This window comes from Phyllostomus discolor, chromosome 6 (assembly GCF_004126475.2).
Source record: "Phyllostomus discolor isolate MPI-MPIP mPhyDis1 chromosome 6, mPhyDis1.pri.v3, whole genome shotgun sequence".
In the NCBI taxonomy this organism is placed as follows: Eukaryota; Metazoa; Chordata; class Mammalia; order Chiroptera; family Phyllostomidae; genus Phyllostomus; species Phyllostomus discolor.
In genome coordinates this window covers 116,889,028-116,907,854 of record NC_040908.2, presented here as the reverse complement: position 1 = coordinate 116,907,854, position 18,827 = coordinate 116,889,028, and the positions used below count along the sequence as shown (strand labels likewise).

The 18,827-nt window shown below is 40.1% G+C and overlaps 1 protein-coding gene across 2 annotated transcripts in view; it reads right to left on the bottom strand.

The window, feature by feature from the left end:
• NARS2 (asparaginyl-tRNA synthetase 2, mitochondrial) overlaps window positions 1-18,827 on the bottom strand; it is a 115,258-nt gene that overhangs the window by 10,223 nt on the left and 86,208 nt on the right. For both annotated transcript variants that reach the window (XM_028516662.2, XM_036028754.1), the window contains 2 exons: window positions 15,943-16,009; window positions 14,397-14,534 (listed from right to left, as the gene is read on the bottom strand). In XM_028516662.2, the coding sequence (XP_028372463.1) occupies window positions 14,397-14,534; window positions 15,943-16,009 (205 nt within the window). The remainder of the gene's footprint in view (window positions 1-14,396; window positions 14,535-15,942; window positions 16,010-18,827) is intronic.

Sequence of the window (18,827 nt, the reverse complement as noted above, 5' to 3'; positions counted from 1 at the left end):
TTGAAAACATTTAAAGCCTGGGAATCACTGCCTCTAAAACAGCATTCCATCCTTGTGTAGCTCTGAATGCTAAGAAGAGATAGGTATATCTAAAATCTGTCACTTATTTCCAAGGTTTCAAAGGTGGGACGATTTCTAGCCACTAAGGAGGGCAGTAACTGCTTCTGATACTCTAAGTACATGCGAAGCTTTCAGAGGCAGAGCTAAAAAGGCCCACTGCTTCAGACAAGGGTGCTGCAGAGTTCGTTATCATGGAAGAACAGGAGTCAGGTAGTCCAGCTGAGGCTGGAGGCTGGTGGCTGGTGGTGAGGGACTGAGGCTACCCTTGATGAGCTGTTCTGCTTTCTCTATTAGTTCGTAAGTGTCAAACAAGAGATCCATTTCTTGCTTGGTCTAGCTTCTAATACAACTAAAACAAGCAAAAATCTCTTGGGATCTTAGCAGTTTTTGCAGGTTCAAGTTATGCCAACTTTGGAACTTAACTTTTCTAATGCTATTTTTAGAGGAGTGCAAAAGACATATTTATCTTTGATTACAAAACTCCTTTATTTTAATATTTGAGTTCACTGGAAAACTCAACAAGCAACCACATTGGTTTTTGGTCTTTCTGTCTGGTTTTTGTTTATCTGGAATATTTGCAACTGTATAGTAATAGCTGTGGAACTGGAAATTTCTGAAACTTTTGAGTCACCTTCAAAATCATATAGCATAGTATGATATCTACATTTTTTTCCTGGATTTCTTTCAAATCTGTCTTCCTAATAACCAAGGTACCTCACATCAGTTAAACCCAACTATTTCCACATTGGTTATTATGAAATTAGTGAGGTATTTGCTATATTAGTCAGGATAGGTTAAGTTATGCTGTATTAATAAATAAACCCGGAAGCTTACAACAGGGCTTTCTTAATCTTAGCCTTTAGTGACATTTTTGGCCAGGTAATTCTTTGTTTTGAAGGCCTGTCCTGTGCCTTGTGAGCTATTTAGCAGCATACATGGCCTCTACCCACAGATGTCACCTGCACACCCAGCTGTGACAACCAGAACTATCTTCTGGGAAGGTCTGAGGGGGGAACAGTATAACCCCTGATTGAGTACCACAGCTTTAAAACAATGAATTGGTTTTTAAAAACTTGTGCTGCATGTCCTGGTTTGAAGCTAATTAAAAAGCTGCTTTCTGAGGTATTGCTGATCTCGTGTCAGATGGAAAAAAAGAGCATTTGTCCAGAAGTAAGGTATGTGGGTCATGTTTTCTTAAAAGTCTTTGGCCAAAGCAAGTCACATGCAAGTTGTTATGCTCATGTCAATGAAGCAGGCAGTTCCCCAAGGGAGTAGCAAGTGGCAACTATTTACGTATCACAGTGATTTTCAACCAGTGTGCTGCAAGAATTGTTAAAACATGCAATACCTGGCTATTTAGTCAGGGGCACTGGCCTCTTTTCCCTTATAAAACTTACAATGGCCAAATAAAAAAAAACTGACAATGGCCAATACAACAATTGCCATCCAGTGTGAATGAATAAACATTATACCTATTTTTTGGTCAGATTAGCAAAATATATATTTTTTGGTGTGCTGTAAAATTTCAGTAATTAGTTTATGCATGCCATGACATGAGAAAGGTTGAAAATTCCTGACGTATCATAAAACAGTTCACCATGTTGTCTGCCCCCCCACCCCCAACCTACCTTGACTCTTCCCTTTCCACTCCACCAATTCCTCACTATTAATTAGAATTAGGGTCGGACGAGTACTCCCCCTATTTTCTTCCTCTGTACTCTGGGAGAGGTGCTTATCAGTAGAAGAGAACTTCTTAGCATTTGAATAAAAATTTTAGAAGACACCTAGATAAAGTCCTGCATCACTATTAATTATGTAATAAGAAGAAAGAACACACATGTTATCTATGTCCTTTCTTTGTCTAAATGGTTTGAAAATTCTCAGGTGGCTGAATTTCCTGAATGTTTTCTTGACTTAGCAAATAAAATTGCCTCTCCTCTTAAAAGATCTGTTTCTTTTGAGGAAGACATTCCTTTACAATGTCTCATAAATATTCCATGACCAAAGGGTACTATTTCTTTTTTGTAAAGGGCAAATTTATCTCTTTCTGAAGCAAGGCCCACAAAGGTTTCATTCTCTTCTCTTCCCCCACATAATCTTCTCTTTTACTTTAGGTTTACTTTCCCTTCAACAATGTCAGATTCTTACACTTCCTGCTTTTTCTTTTTTAATAATGATGCCCTCCAATCTATCTAGAGATTTTGCACTTTCTGGAAAGCTAGAATGTAGTAAAGTATTTTTAACTACAAATAAAGACATCTACGTTGTGTATACTCAGACCTGCAGTTTCTTCTGATATAAAAACTACTGCATTCCCTAAAGATCACTAGAACAATCTCCTCAATTTCCATTCCAGGTAAGACTATCCTATCTGTGTCTCCCCCCTGGTAAATACTGGGTTAATTTCTACAGAAACTACCTGTTTCTCCAGAGTTCTAGTGAAGGTAAAAGGGATATCCAGATAGAATATAAACTATCATGTGAGGGTGCACAAAAATGTAAAATTTAGAGGGAGTCACGCAACTTTCTTGAGAAGAATGAGAACAACTTGGTTGCGTGTTGGCCAGGTGACAGGCAGTGAGCAGTTAGAGTGCAGACAGGCTGGGAAAGGGCGAGCTGTCTGGAACACTGGCAGGGGATTACAATGTACCTTCATGTGCTGGCAGGAGTGTGGGTTCCAGAGACTAAGGCTGCTTAAAGGGCCAGGATGGAGCAATCCTGCCCTGGATTCAGGAAAGTGAAAATTCATTGGCTGCATAGTGAAATGTCCTTTTAAAGTTGACCATATTTGATCACTTCTGTAACTAAAATCCCCATTGTTCATGTGCAGCTTTAGAAGACTTGAAGTAAGTGGAAGTGAAACTGAGTGTTCCTAGGACTTTGATGAAATATAGCTTTGAATCCTGGCTCTAGAAATCATCTCTCCCACCCTCAGAGACCCAGCCTCCTCTCTTGCCCTCCACCCCCATCAGCAACCCCAGAAGACAGTAGCCTGGACCTGACTAATGATCAAATGGTCTAGACCTCTGGCAGGCTAAAGATAACATCGTTTTGTTTCGTTTTGTTTTTTAATTGATTTTGAGAGAGAGAAACATTGATTTATGCATTCATTGGTTATTCCTGTATGTGCCCTCACCTGCAACCCTGGTGTAATGGGACAATAATCTAACCAACTAGTTACCTGACAAGGCCAAAGCCAATATCTTGACCTAAGTTATGGTTCAGTTCCTGAGCCCTAAGGTGGGATGATCTCCTGGTTACTTTCCCTTAAGATAGGACAGAGGGATGCCAGAAAAGACCTCAAAGCTGTCCTCAAGGCTGAAGAAATGATCCACTACTCTTACCTCACCTCTGATCAATTAGCTCCCAGCACAATCTCAAATTCTCAACCTACTGTTTTGTGATTTTGTCCTATATTATCTGTAACCCTACATTGCCATCATGAAATTCAGGCTTTTGAGCATTAGCTTCCTGTTCTTCTGGATGGCACCACTCATAATAAAATACTGATTATTTCTCCACTGCAATTCTTTAGTGTTAGGCTCTGCTAGTGACAGTTAAACAAACTCTTTCTGTTCCGTAACAGAACTTTAGTTCTGCTGTCTGTTCACTCTCCTACACAGATAATGATAAAGGCTAAAAATAATTTTACTACACTCTGCTCATTTCCCTAGTCTTAAACAAAACTCATTCCTCTCTGGTTCCATCTTCTAGGCCAGAATGCGCCTGGCACATCTTCCTCCACTGTGTATGAGCTTCGATCTTTCCTTAGTCACGCAGCTGCAGTGGCAAGCTGTCTAGAAATAGTCTGTGTTGGTATTCAAGCTGAACAAGTCCTGGTCTCTATTTATGACACTCCCTTTTGACTCCTATTATTTGATTCCAATCAATGTAATGAAAATAAAATTCAGACCTTGAAATAAAAAAAAAAGGCTTCAAATTAAAAAACAAGCAGACTAGATAGGAACAAGTCCTTTAATACATTACCTTTTTTCCACGCTAAGTTCAAAGACAGGGGAAAAAAAGTTTAATGTTCCTTCCTCTGATACCTCTCTTCCTACCTATCTTAGTATTTTTAAATACTGATGAAAAACACAAATTGAACACCTCCTTATTCTCATAGTCATCTCATAGACCACTACCAACAATGGAGCAATGTTACATACTATTATCAAAAGACGAATGTTCCACAAACCAAAGGAAACATGTTTGTGGTTTTAGCCTCTATGAGCTTTTTCTCTAACTGCTGACACAGACTGTATTTTGCCCCTAAAAACAAGGAGGCACACAGCTAAAAAAGAGAACCTTCCATGTGACAGTGTAAAGACGCAGATGCATGTAGCAGCTACTGAAAGTGGAATCTGGCTAGTACAGTGGTTAGTCTGAGAGCACTTTAGATGGACTGAAATGTACACTTTGAACTTTGACATGGTATCCCAGAACAGCCATTAGTTCTAGACATGGGAGAAACTGGCAGTTCCCTTCATCACAGTTTCTGCCGATTTGAGGTTCATGCTATTTTGATGCAGGTTGATCAACTAGCTCCATCCCAGAGAAATTCATTAGATACCCCCTGACTGAGTATTCTTCCTTCCAAGTTGATTACAATAGGTACTTTACTGAATACCCACTAAAGCTTAGATTTTCATAATTTGTTAAGTAATATTGAAATGATTTGAAAAAAGAGAACAACTGTGGCTGGTGTGGCTCAGTTGGTTGGAGTGTTTTCCATAACCAAAAGGTTGTGGGTTTGATTCTGGGCTGGGTGCATGCCTGGGTTGCAGGTTCAATCCCCAGTCCATGTGCACACCATCCATAGTCTGGATGTGTTCAGGAGGCAACAGATTGGTGTTTGTCTCTCATACTGGTATTTCTCTCTCCCTCCTTTCTCTCTCCCTAAAAGCAATGAACAAATGTCCTAGGTTGAGGATAAAAAAAATTACTATATGATTTCATCATATGTGGAATCTAATGAACAAACTGAAAAAGCAAAATAAAGACAGACTCACAGAGAGCGGGATGACAGCTCTGGGGGGGGGCGAATTTGGGGGGATGAAGGTATAGGAGGGTGCAGCCAGGGAGCCCCCGAAAGAAGGATTTGTAATGGGGTCCAGAACTCAAGGTGCCCAGGAAATATTAGAAAGATATATAGGATGTCCTCACCCTCCACCACAGGTGTGAGTTGGGGGAATGGAACATGCAGAGAGACCATTGAGAGCTATTTTGCATAACAACAGCTTTGCAGCTAACCTCTGGCCTGGTCGTTTAGCACATCTATAACCTTTAACTGGTTGCATAGATATGTTAAATAGCTGTGGCCATGTTCTGAGCAAGGGGGATGGCAGGAACTTCCCCCCAAGATGTAACTGGGAAGCAACTCCCCCTAGTTATAGTGCCTGCGTGAGAGCTTGGAGATGACTGGCTCCACAACATGGGGCCACCCCTGTGCAGACTCACAATGGAGCCCAGTAAAGCTGGAAGGATATTTAAACCCAGACTTGACGGCCATTGAGGAGAGAACCATGCGGTTTTGGCTGAGTGGAGAGTCCTGCAGCCATGTAAGGAGAGGGACCATGTGGCTGTGGCTGTGGCAGTGAGGAGAACCACGTGCTTTGGCCAGAGTAGGGGGACCCCCGCAGTCATGAGAAGAATCACCACACTGCTTTAGCAGAGAACCACCACGCAGCTTAAGCAAAGAATCACCATACAGCTTCAGAAGAGAATCACCACGTGGCTTTAGCTGGAGATCCCAGCAACACAGCCGATGGTACTGAGAACCGAGGGAGGCCTACCAGCCGAGCATGGATTACTGGGAAGAACCGGGAACTGCCTGAGCCATGGACTTCTATTTTTTTCCCTGGGATACGGTACCCCAGACTGGGCAAAGGGGGAAGGAAGGACTGTGTGTGTTTGTGGGTGTTTTAAGGGACTTTGGGATTTTGACGAAGACATTAAGTCATTACTCTTAAGGCTGTATAACTTGAATAAATAATTCCTTTCCTTTTCACCAATCCCTAACACGGAGAGCTATAATTCTCTGGTGAAGGAAAAGGTGAACCTAGTACAAGGGGACCCCAGGAGAAAGAGGGGTCAATTCAGTAGCATTGTGGGACCCTCTTCCCTGGCGGCCAATCAGGGAAAATCATGGGAGACCACATGTGCAGTAGCTTTAAAGTAATACAACTACTTGTACATGCGCAGTAAAAGCCCACCAAAACTAGCCAGGAAGGATCTGCCCTATAAGAATAGAGTTCCTCCAGCCCATGAGGTCAATCTCTGCTTGGAGTTGGCCCGCTCCCATGTTCACTTATATAAACTCTGGGTGTTCGGTTCAATTCTTTGCCCCGACCACCAAGAACCTGGTTACCTGTGCCCACCTGTGACAAAGGGACTGAGTAAAAAAGAATAAATGAGAAAGAATTCATGGATATGAACAACAAACGGTCAGTGATTGAGAAGGGGAGGGGAGTGGGCGTCGGGAAAGAGGGTATAAGATGAATAAATGGTAATGGAAAATACAATAAAAATGATAATAAAAAAGGAAAAAATAAAAAATAAAAAGTGAGAACATTATCTGGTATTCTTGGCATCTCATCAGAACTGTTGGACAGTCACTTCTTCCTAATCACACACAGTTGGAATGAATGGATATTCTTTTCTGTGAAGCCATTTCCCTAGCTAAATATTTGCAACCTGCTCTGGGGGGGACTTATTCAGAGACCCAGATTCGGGGGCATGTGGCATTTTGCATACTTGCTTGGATTCATTTCATTTAGGCCCAAGATTTCTTCCCTTCAAATGATCAAATATGTTTGATAGTTTACAAGTTATTTTTATATATCCGATTGAGGGAAAACTTAGGCTACCTGAAATTAGAGAATCTTAGAGCTGATTAGTACACCTTGGAGGTCACCTAATCAAATTCCCTGGTTTCATGGAGGGATAAATTGGGAATCAGATTGTACAGACTTGCCTAAGGTCATACAGCTAAGTAGTAAGAGCAGAATTTCAAACTCAGCACTACTAACTTTTAGTCCAGTGTGCTTTTCATTATAACATAGTGCATACCTTCTCTGTGTGAGTGTGTATGTTTTGAAGAGGGTGAGGAGAGAAAGAAAAAGAAATTATCACTGTAAAAAGATACCATTTTACTATTTATTACCTGTGGCCAAACTTACAAGTGTCAGTTAAACATTTCTCCACCCTTGTCTTTTGATTCCCTAGACAGGGAACCTGTGAAACACGACCTGTTGTAATTTTTTAGATTGCATCATACCCACTGCAGAAACTTTTCTAACCCTACCCACAACCTGTTATTATAGCCCTACAAAAGAAGCACAGAATTTAGTTATCTGGCCCAAAGCCTGTTCATTCACTACTGAGGGGTGAAAGCAGGCACCTTATACAAGTGGGTTGAAAAAAATTCTAGATCTCTGAAGGCAGACTTGGAAGTTGACAGAATAGGTAAACACAGCTCACCTCCTTGCACAACCACATCAAAACTACAACTAAAATATAGAACAACCATCACTCAGAACTGTCAGAAATCAAGCTGAATGGAAGTCTGACAACTACAGTAAGAAACCACATCCATCCAGACTGGTAGGAGGGACGGAGAAGCAGAACAGGCTGGTACCATATCTATGTGTGGTGGACAAAAATTTGTGAGAGATATCTTGGGAGAGAGTAGTTCCTGCCCCATACTAGGACACTCAGCCCAGGGTTCCAATGCCAGGAAGATAAGTCCCTGTAGCTTCTGACTGCAAAAACCCGTGGGAACTGAGTCAGCAGAAGAAACTTCTAGAGTTCCAAGCAGTTCTCCTTAAAGAACCCACAAATGGACTTACTCATATTCACTCTCTCTGAGCTCCACAGTGTGGCAGCTTGAAAGGCACCAGTGACAGATGGGGAGGAAATGAAGTGTCTGGGATCAAAGCAAGAATTGGAGGACAGTTTTCTTTCAGACAGAAAGGTAGGGAGAGGCCACTGTCTCTTTCTGAGCCTTCCCCCACAGAGCTAAAGAGCTGGCAGGCCAGTGCCACATCTGGGAATTCATCAACCTGGCTGACACTGTCTGCCCTGCCTTGGAGATCCCCTGAGACTCTGTCCCACCCAACTTCAGGGCCCACCCAAGCTGTTAACAGACTTTTGCACATGAAAGGCTGGTCTTGGCTCCTGCTTCACAACGTCCTAAATCCTCTCAAACAAGCAACAGCTGACCTCAGTGAGCCCCCAGCTCCTCTTGCTAAGTAGCCTCAGGCCCTGGCACTAGCAGCAGCCAGCCTAGATTCACAGATTGGCTTTGCCTGGGAATCTCCAAGCCCAGTACAAGTAGCAGCCATTTCAGATGCTTTATAGCTCATGTAGGGTGGTCCCAGGGAGGATACAGATCGGGGCTGACATTGGCCTGTGCCACCAGGGAAATCCCATAGCCTGCACACTCAGTGAACAACTACAAACCACATCAGAGCACCACCACCCTGCCCCTGCACAGCTGATCCTCCAGAGGGTGGAGGTTGATGGTCACTGGTCACAGCCAGTCCGTGAAGCTGACTAGCTTGGGTAAATCCCTCCCACTGAGCTGCCAACAGCAAATAAGGCTCAACTACAAGAGGGTGTACTCAGCCCACATGAGGGCACACCTTGAGTACCCAGATAGGGGAGGCTGTTCCATTGGTACCCACAGGACACCAACTACATTAGGCCACACTACCAAGACAGGGAGTCATAGCAGCTCTATTTACTACACAGAAACAAACACAGGGAAGCTGCCAAATTGCAGAGACAAAGAAACATAGCTCAAATGAAAGAAGAGATCAAAACTCCAGAAAAAGAACGAAACAAAATGGAAACAAGCAATCTGTCAGAAGCAGGATTTAAAACACTGGTTATAAGGATGCTCAAAGAACTGAGGACTTCAACTGCATAAAAAAGATCCAGTCAGAAAGGAGGGATACACTAATTTAAATAAGTAACAATTTACAGGGAAACGACAGTAGAGTGGATGAAGCTGAGAATCAAATCAATGATTTGGAACATAAGGAAGCACAAAACCAATTAGAACAGCAAAAAGAAAAAAGAATAATAAAAAAAAAAACTGAGGACAGTGTAAGCAGCCTGTAGAACAACTTCAAGTGATCCAACATTTGTATCACAGGGGTGCCAGAAGGAGAAGAGCAAGAAATTGGCAATCTATTTGAAAAAATAATTAAAGAAAATGTCCCTAATTTGGTGAAGGAAATAGACATGCAAGTCCAAGAAACACAGAGAGTCCCAAACGAGATGGATGCAAGACACATCATAATGAAAATGACAAAAGTTGAAGATACAGAAAGAATCTTAAATGCGGCAAGAGAAACACAGTTAGTTACCTACAGAGGTGTTCCAATAAGACTGTTAGCTGATTTCTAAAAGAAACTTTGCACGCTAGAAGGGACTGTCAAGAAATATTCAAAGTTATAAAAAGCAGGGACCTACAGCCAAGATTGCTCTACCCAATAAAGGTATCATTCAGAATTGAAGGGCCAATAAAGTGCTTTCCCAACAAGAACAAACTGGTGATGATGGTCCTCATTATCACCAAACCATTATTATGTGAAATGTTAAGGGACTTATTTAAGAAAAAGATCAAAACTATGAACAATAAAATGACAATAAATACATATCTATCAATGATTGAATCTAAAAAACAAACTAAGCAAACAGAATAACAGAGACAGAATCATGGATATAGAGAGTGTTTTGATGGTTGCCAGATGGGAGAGGGATGCTGGGGAATGAGTGAGGGGAGTAAGAAGTACAAGTAGGTAGTTACAGAATAGCCATGGGGATGTACAGTACAGTATAGGAAATGGAGTAGCCAAGGAACTTATACACATGACCCATGGGCATGAACAATGGTGGGGGGACTGCCTGAGGGAATGGGGGTTGCTGGGTGGAGGGGGATAAAAGGGGAAAAACTGGGACAACTGTAACAGCATAATCAATAAAAATAATTAAAATAAAAGAAATTTAGGTAGCTAATGAATCAATGTTATAATCTATGTTTAACATATATAGTTTAGATAAATTGTATTTCAATAATTAAGTTCTGAGTACTGCATAAATTATAAAGTATACTACAATACCATTATAATCTCTTCAGGTTTCAAGCTGTGAGATATCACCAGAGAGCCTTGGCATAATAAGTTACCCTTCTAAGGTCCTTCTAAGTTAAGAAATGTTCGTGACCACAGTCTATGAGAGAAATGCCTTTAAGGAATCTTATGCAAGAGCATGTTAGGATGTGGCAACACACACACAAATATTTTAACATTCTTGTGCTTTGTCACAGTAAAGACTTTATCAAAATCTAGGATGAAAGGAGAGAGGGCTTCATATATTTATTTATTGTGCTATTTACACACTCAAACACTGTGCTTTGTATTTTCATATATTACCTAATTTAATCCTGACAACTCTAGAAAGTATTATAATCTTATTTCTACAGACTGGGAAACTAGATCTCAAAGAAATGAGATGGTTTATTTAAGGTCATATAGTTTATAACACACAAACCTGGGACTTGAACCCAAGAGTGTCTGATTTAAAACCACTGGACTTTCCTTTATGCCATGTTGCTATCACTCAAAACATTTAGAGTAAAAGCGCTCTTTAGCTTCCCAGAAATTTCCTTAGCAAACCAAGTTACTCACTCACTACTTGTCCACTCTGTGTCTAAAACTGCTGGGCTCTATTCACCCATCCATCCAATCACCACCTATCCATCGCTAAATAGATATGAGGTGCCTGGTATGTACCAGGCAGTATGCGAGGCACTGGGGACACAATGATGAGTGAAAAAGATGTCCTCAAGTCGCTTGGCATAGAGGAAAGAGTCAGCAAAGATTGTCATACAAATAAACATAAAATTAAGTCTGTGCGTGGAACCACTGCGGTGTCTAACAGGGGTGTCAGACTCAGTCTGGAAGGTTGAGGAAGGTTTCTTTGGGGAAATGATGACTGCATAGAGACCTGGAGAGTAAGTGAAATTACTTCAGTGAAGAAGATTTCTGTAGATTGAGGGAACACTATATACAAAGATGCTGTGGTGAGAGAATGCGCTGCATGTCTGAAGACATGGAAGAAGGGCTGTGTGCATGTGGCAGAGAGAGCAAAGTGAAGCATCACAGTGCTCGGTGGGGGAAAGACTCCCTTGAGGGAGGAACAGCCAGGCTGCACTGGGCTTGCAGGCCATGTAAAGGAGTTTAACTTTTATCCTAAGAGCAGAGGGAGGCCACTGAATGGTTTTAAGAAGGGAGGTAACAGGATCAGATTTACATTTTCTAAAAGCTCATGCTGAAATGGGGGGAACTAACCCAGAGGAGGAAAAAAACAGTACAGAAAGATCAGTCAGATTTCCTCGCTGGTGTAGCTCAGTGGACTGAGTGTGGGCTGCAAACCAAAGGGTTGCCAGTTCAATTCCCAGTGAGGGCACATGCCTGGGTTGCAGGATGGATCCCCAGTAGGGGGAGCTTGAGAGGCAACCACACATTGTTTCTCTCCCTCTTTCTCCTTCCCTTCCCCTCTTTCTAAAAAAATAAATAAATAAAATATTAAAAAAGAAGATCAGTGAGGAGGCTACTTGAAATAGTTCTGGCAAGAGATGATGCTGTCTTAGTCTAAAAAGGTAAGAGTGGAAATGAAGAGAAGTGGATAGATTTGAGATACATTTAGGAGTATAAAAATGACAGAACTTAAAATACTGAATAGGGAAAGTGAGAGAGATGAATATTTCAAAAATTAGTTACTGGCTCATACAATGAAATGGACAGAGAATACTGAAAGATCAAACTTGGTGGGAGGACGGGAGAAGAGTAGCAATCCTAGGGTCGGTTTTGGGTGTTAAGTTTGGGATGCTTCTGAGACATGTAAACAGCAACATGAGTCCAGAGCTCAGGGGAGAAGTCTGAATTAGAAATGTAAATTTCTGAGTTATCTGAAAAGAAACAGTAAACCGTGGATAGAGATGAAATCACTCATGGAGAGAAAAGAACTCAGATGGAGTCTTGAGGAACCTCAGTGTCTAATGATTAGTGGACGAGGATGAACCTGTAGAGGAGACTAAGAAAGAATAACCCACTGAGAAAGGAGGAAAACTGGGAGTATGTGATGTCACAGAAGCCAAGGCAGAAGAAAGTTATAAGAATAAGAAAGTCAAGAACAGTGCTGCATGCAGAGAGGTGAAGTAAGCCTGCTGGATTCAATGACATGACAATTATTACGGACTCTAGAAAGCACTGCTAGAACGTGGTGTGACGGGTGGAAGTCACGTTCGAGAGGTGGGGCAATGAGCTGTAGAGGCCATGGTGGTTATTAAAAACTCATTCGCCAAATTGAAAAAAGTAAGAATTTCATTTGAGAAAGCAAAACTCATGCAGAAGCTACAAAAAACAGACATAAATCTACCAGTTTTACTAACTTTTTAAATGCTATAGAAATCTAGAAAAGGGAGGCTCACGGTGACTGGGTAACACAGGATAAGTCTTTACAGAGAAGGAAAGCCTTAAGCAGGTTAAGAAGTACAAAACTGAATCAAGAAAAGTGCTCAATCTAGGAAAATTACATGAGAAGACGACATGGTATGTGTGGGTGGGTAGTGGGGAGATGGGAGGTGGTGGGAGTGGGATGTGGTGGAGTAATAAAAAGGCCAAGAGATACATGGCACTCCGTTTTGTGATGTTAGCTTAATATTGAATTATTTAGGATTGTATAACCTATGCCTTAGTCTCTCTTATTTTTTGCTGCCAACCTGTTGGACAATTCATTTCTCAAAATCAATTACACCAGAGGCTTATTAGGGAAAGAAAAAATAGAAAATCATAAATCAATTGTGTTGCTCATTTGATTTGGATAATGCTGCGTGAAAGGTAGGAATAAGTAAAATCAATGGCTAAAATGTAACTTGGTATTTGTGATTTTGAGGCAGTGAGAGAGAGTGGAAAAGAACAGGAGCTTCAGCCCTGACCGATGTGGCTCAGTTGGTTGGGCGTCATCCTGCAAAGTGAAAGATGGTCAGTTTGATTCCTGGTTAGGGCACATGCCTGGGTTTCAGGTTCAGTCCCAGTAGGGGTGTGTGCAAGAGGCAATCGATCAGTGTATCTCTTGCACACTGATATTTCTTTCCTTCTCTTTCTCCCTCCCTTCCCTCACAAACAAACACACAAACCATAGACTTCACAGCCAGAGGCAGTGAGGTTTGAATACTAACTCCTCACTATGTTTATAGCCCTGGGATGTGCAATTAATGTCTTTGCATCTCTAACACAGGAGAAAGATTAAGTTTCTTGGCAAGGTGTTTCAGGACTTAGAGATGAGATGGTAACTCTTGCCTCACAGGAATCTCCTAATTGTTGGCTACTACTTTTTAGTAATACTGTAAGAGAAAACAGGAAATACGTGTGAAAAGATAACCTTGTATGCCCTGAGATGGGGATGTTTTATTTACTAGCAGGTCCTAATCTACATTTTTCTGCTGGTATTTATATAAAGACAAGTGAAAATACCAAATAGCAAAGTTTAGTTTTGGAACTGTTTCTGAGCTAAACATATTTGTATCATAGGCTTTTATAATTAATGATATTAAGTATATAGCTATTCAGTACATAAAGAGTCAGATATATTCTTATTTCATACACTGATAATTTTGTAAAGTAGCAAAGAAGAGACAAAAAAGTAAACCAGAAGAATAAAAAAAAGCAACTAAAGTTAGGGGTGAAAAAAAAACTAGAGGATAAAAAAGGCTAAAGAGAGCAGGGAGAGAGAGAAAGAGATAGAAGAAGAGAGAGAAAGAAGGGACTGATGAGAGGTGGCAGGAGAATCTGCCCAGGCTGCTTCTATCCCCTGGGGTGCCCTCCCCTCACTGTTTCTATCTGACAGCCTCCAGCTCTGCTGGGCCAGCTCTTCCTTTCTCCTGCCCACTGCACTCTGCCCACTGCCCCCTCTGCAGTCTCCCATCCAGCACTCTGCCCACTGCCCCCTCTGCAGTCTCCCATCCAGTACTTAACCGGACAGCACACCTGGTTTTGCTATACAGTGCTCTAGGCTACTTCCTCTCAGTTATAAAAAGCAAAGCAAAACAAAACATAACATACCTACATTTGCATCTGCTAAACTAAGGACACTTCTGTCTTAGAAATGAGGAAAATTTAGAGATGCCTTTGAGAAGATTTATCATTTTAAGAGGTGTAAAGTGATGAATTTAATTTAAGAAAGTATACTAAAGGATAAAATTAAGTCAAGGGAAAAACCCAGACCCTGAGATGATTAACCCCGATTTATTTAGTGTCTTTCCTTACTGTGTGCTGAGGCCCATCTTCATTATCCCTCATGTAGAACGGCTTGAGTGCTAATGGATAATTAATGACAAAGACTGGTACGTTGCCACAGTGCTTCACCAGGTACTTTTCATGTTCAGTGTGTAGATCGACACCCCACTGCAAGAAGAGGAGAAAAGAGATTATCAAAGGAGAAGACAGCTGAAATATACAATGCCGGACCTCAAAATAACCTGTATCAGTTCTCTCCCTGAAGATCAATAATGTGTGGAGCTGTCTGCTGAGGTTCCACAGACAGCTAAACTAGACAGAGGTATGTGTTAGCAAGAACATCCAAAGGCCTGGAAAGATGAAAGCTAAAACTAGTAGATAAACACTATGTTCTCTGCCGCTCATCTCAGGGAGCAGTGTTTAGCAGATGAATAGCATCTTCAGGAAAACAAAGTGCACCTTCCCCAGTGTATAAAAACTGACTTCAGACTCATAGTTTTTATTAATATTGCCTAGAGCTGCTTCTACAGTTTCTGTTTATAAGTCTCAGGAAATTAAATGATGAAAGATAATATTTCTAATATTGAGTCCATCTTTGGCTAGATGGCTTCTCTCAGTGATTTTTTAAAAAATAAGAGTCAGCTGATATATCAGATGCTCTCTGATGAATATTTAATAACACTGTTGATCTATTTATTCAGCAAATACTAATGTGCCTATTAAATCTTAGGTACCATGGTAGGTATTAGATACAGTGGTAAGAAAAATAGAATCCTTGACTTCATAAAGCTTCCAAAGGATGAAACAAACATCAAATACAAAAATTATACAAAGAAATTAACTGATTACAAATATGACAAGCACAGGGCACTATTATAACTTATAAGAGGATCTGACTTAATTGGGGTTGGGACTGATGTAAGAAATAGTTTGAAGACAAAGGTACTACATTCTAAATGTTAACATACTGCTCCCACCTGTCTGGCAATGTCTTAATTATACGGAGAAAGTAACTGCACAGGAATGAGGAGACTTGCCTCCAACATTATGTGCATGGTCACTGATGAATCACGTGACCTCTCTGGACCTATATCTTTGCCAATAAAATAAGGGAGTGCTTAAAGTAAAAACCCAAATAATTCAGTATTTTCCAAAGTGGACCACAAATTAGAACACTATAAAGTTCAACAGAAAAAGAAACCTGTTTAGTGTGTTGTTTAAACTCACTTGATCACTTAACCTCCTGTCACTTGTCAGCCCCTCTCAGACTATACTTTGGGAAACACTGAGTGAGTTGATCTCTACACCAACAGGCTATGACTGCCATTCTTTTTAAGGATTTTCATCTTGCTAAACTTGGGAAACTTCTTTATAACCCTTTAGTTGATGCTCTAGCAAATGATATATTCTACTTCAAAATTATATTTCATTTTAAATATTTCAACAAGGTTGAACACACACTGAAAAAAGCCAATGTACAGATAAGCAAATCCTGCTAATAAGAGAAATAAGATTATTTTAAATAAGGATGAGGAAAACATATTTACACACACACACACACACACACACACACTACCTCTGGGGTGAAGGTGAAGTTCTGGGACGCCTGCTTTAAGATCTCCACTGCTTCGGTGTAAGAAATGCTGGAGAGAAACGGTAAAAGCAGAGAAAGGTCAATATAATGGGCTATGTGCTTGGCACTCTTCTAGGCACTGCAGATACAGTAAATAAATACAAAGATCCTGCCTCTATGGATATGTTCGCATGTGTGTGCGCGTGTGTGTGTGATGGGGGTACAGGTGGGGAGAAAGAAACAAATAAACAGAAATATGTAATACATGATGCCAGGGAGCTTATTGGTGTTATGAAGAAAAATAAAGCAAGATGAGAAAACAGAGGATGATTGAGGGTGCTGTTTCAGAAAAGATGGTCAAAAAGGCCTCACCAAGTTGGCAATATCTGAACAGTAACCTGCATGAAGGAAAAGAGCCACATAAGTATCTGTGGGCAAGTATCCCAGGTAAAAGGAACAGTGGGTACAAAGGCCTGAAAGGAGGCCTGAGTCTGCTTATTCAAGGAACAAAAAGGTCAATGTGACCATAGCATACTGAACAAGGGGAAGAATGCCCGGAAATTAGATAGGAAAGGTAGTCACAGGTCAGATCCTATGAACTCCTTCAGGCCATGTAAGGGCTTTTTAATGTACTCTAAGCACTGCTCAGAACAGTTAGGGAAAACTGCCACTGGTTACCTCAGTAAGAAACCCTCATGCCTAAAGCAAGCCAAGCCAAAAATTTATACAAACTATTTGAATAAATAACATATGAACATCGTTTAAAAAAATCAAGATGTATAAAAGAGTATATACCTTCTTTCCATTCTGTCCCATAGCTACCTAGTTAGTTTCTCTCCTTAAAAATTTGCTGTCAGTGTTTTGAGTGCCCTTCCAGAGGTTTTATACGTCTATAAGCAAATATTAATATATAATCTCCCTGTCTTAAAATAGATGGTAGCCACAGAGTATACCATACACTTTTTAAATCTTTATTCAGTAATATAACTTGCAGATCTTTCCACATCAGTGTATGAAGTGCTTCATTTTTTGAACTGTTACATGTATCTGAATTAGTGTTAACCAGTCATCTGCTGATGGGTACTTCAGCCATTTCCAATCTTTTGCAATTATAAACCATTACTGCATATATTTATTTTATACTCTTACAAATGATTCTTATATACTAGTTTTGCAAATAAAAAATGAAATTGTTGGATCTTCAGCAGTATCTTTTAAAACACATAAAACTGCAAATGCAAATACGCTTTCACAGGGCTATACTGATTTGTATCCACCAACGATACATGATAATGCCAGTTTCTCTAAGTCTTCTGCAACCGTGCTTCGGGTGATTAAAAACAAAAATCCACAAAGTTCCGAAAGAACTTTGAGCTCAAACTATAACTTACCCAACACAAACTTATTCTCTGAAAAAAAAAAATGAAGCTCATGCTATAATAACTAACTGGAAAGAGCTGTATCTTATAGCAAAATCAAGTCCCCAAAGCTATGTTTTGAGTGGTAAGTTTTTTCTAACATGAAATTTCTACTCAAATTAAAAATCTAATATTGAATAACAGGTAATTTCTAAGGTAAGAATGGTGTTGGTAGTAGTAGTAATTTTTAAACCACCATTTTACAGAAGGGAAGCTGAAGCTCAGAGAGGATCCATAACTTGCCAAAAACAGCTCGTCTAAGTAAGTAGTGAACCCGGCTGTGCTGACTCCAGAGTCTAAGCTCTCAATGGAGAGAGATCATGCCTCAACCACTTGGAGTTTCATCTGTTCAATTAAAACAAAAGATTTGGGTTTTCCCTCTCACTCTACCACCACTTACTAGCTATGTAAATCACTTCACTTTAATGGAAGCATTTTATAAACTTTTTGTAATGTGCTATATAACACATTAAAAAATTAAGTATTGTCACTTGTAAAAAAGGAGGTTGGATTATATTACCTAACGTTCTTTCTGCTTAGACATTCCATTGTTCTAGTCCATCATTACTTGATATGATCTATTCATTACACAGAGAAATATAAGAGCAATCAAAAAGGATTTTGTGCCATTAATATGTTACTGTTACATTATTAAGAAAAATGGCTCTCATGTCCAAATGTCTCTTGTTATTCTGATATTCTGTCCTCCTCCCTCCACACCTTAAATTGAGGCAGAGCTTTCAAGTTCAAATTACAGGTCTGATACTGGATATTCCTAATGGCCTTCATCAACTCTCTCTACTAATTTTTGTTGATATATATAGAGACTATTTCTTCTCCTTCCTAGAAACTATCTCCAAAGTGCTCTGAGGAAAGAATTTGAGAAGACATTGTAAAATAGCATGGTACAGTATCAAAATACCTTCATGTTTCAAATTTTTAATTGTTGAATGAAGAAAGTTACTATGAAGTTGTTGGAGTAAGACTGCTATGCTAAAGAGATCACTGTTAGCATTCTTTGTCTCATATTCACAGAGACAAACAAAGAGCAAGTAAAAAGGTAAGGATTCTATATTTTAAAAGCCTTCATACCATAGCAGGGGTGTCCAACCTTCTGGCATCTCTGGGCCACACTAAAAGAAGAGTTGTTTTGGGCTACACATTAAATATGCTGCGACATATAATCAATCACGCACAAAAAAATCTCATGATGTTTTAACTAAATTTATGGTTTTGTGTTGAGCTGTGAATGCAGCCATCCTGGGTTGCATGTGGCCCGTGGGCTGCAGGTTGGACACCCTCAGAAGGAAATGGAAAGTAAATAAATTCTATTTTTGCTTGATAAAGCTAAATTCAATTACTACACAAATCTTTTAAGTAATATATATTTATATGAAACAACTATAACAAGTAGTCAAGAATACACTGAAATTTATTGAAAAGACTATAGTCACATGATGTTTTATGTAT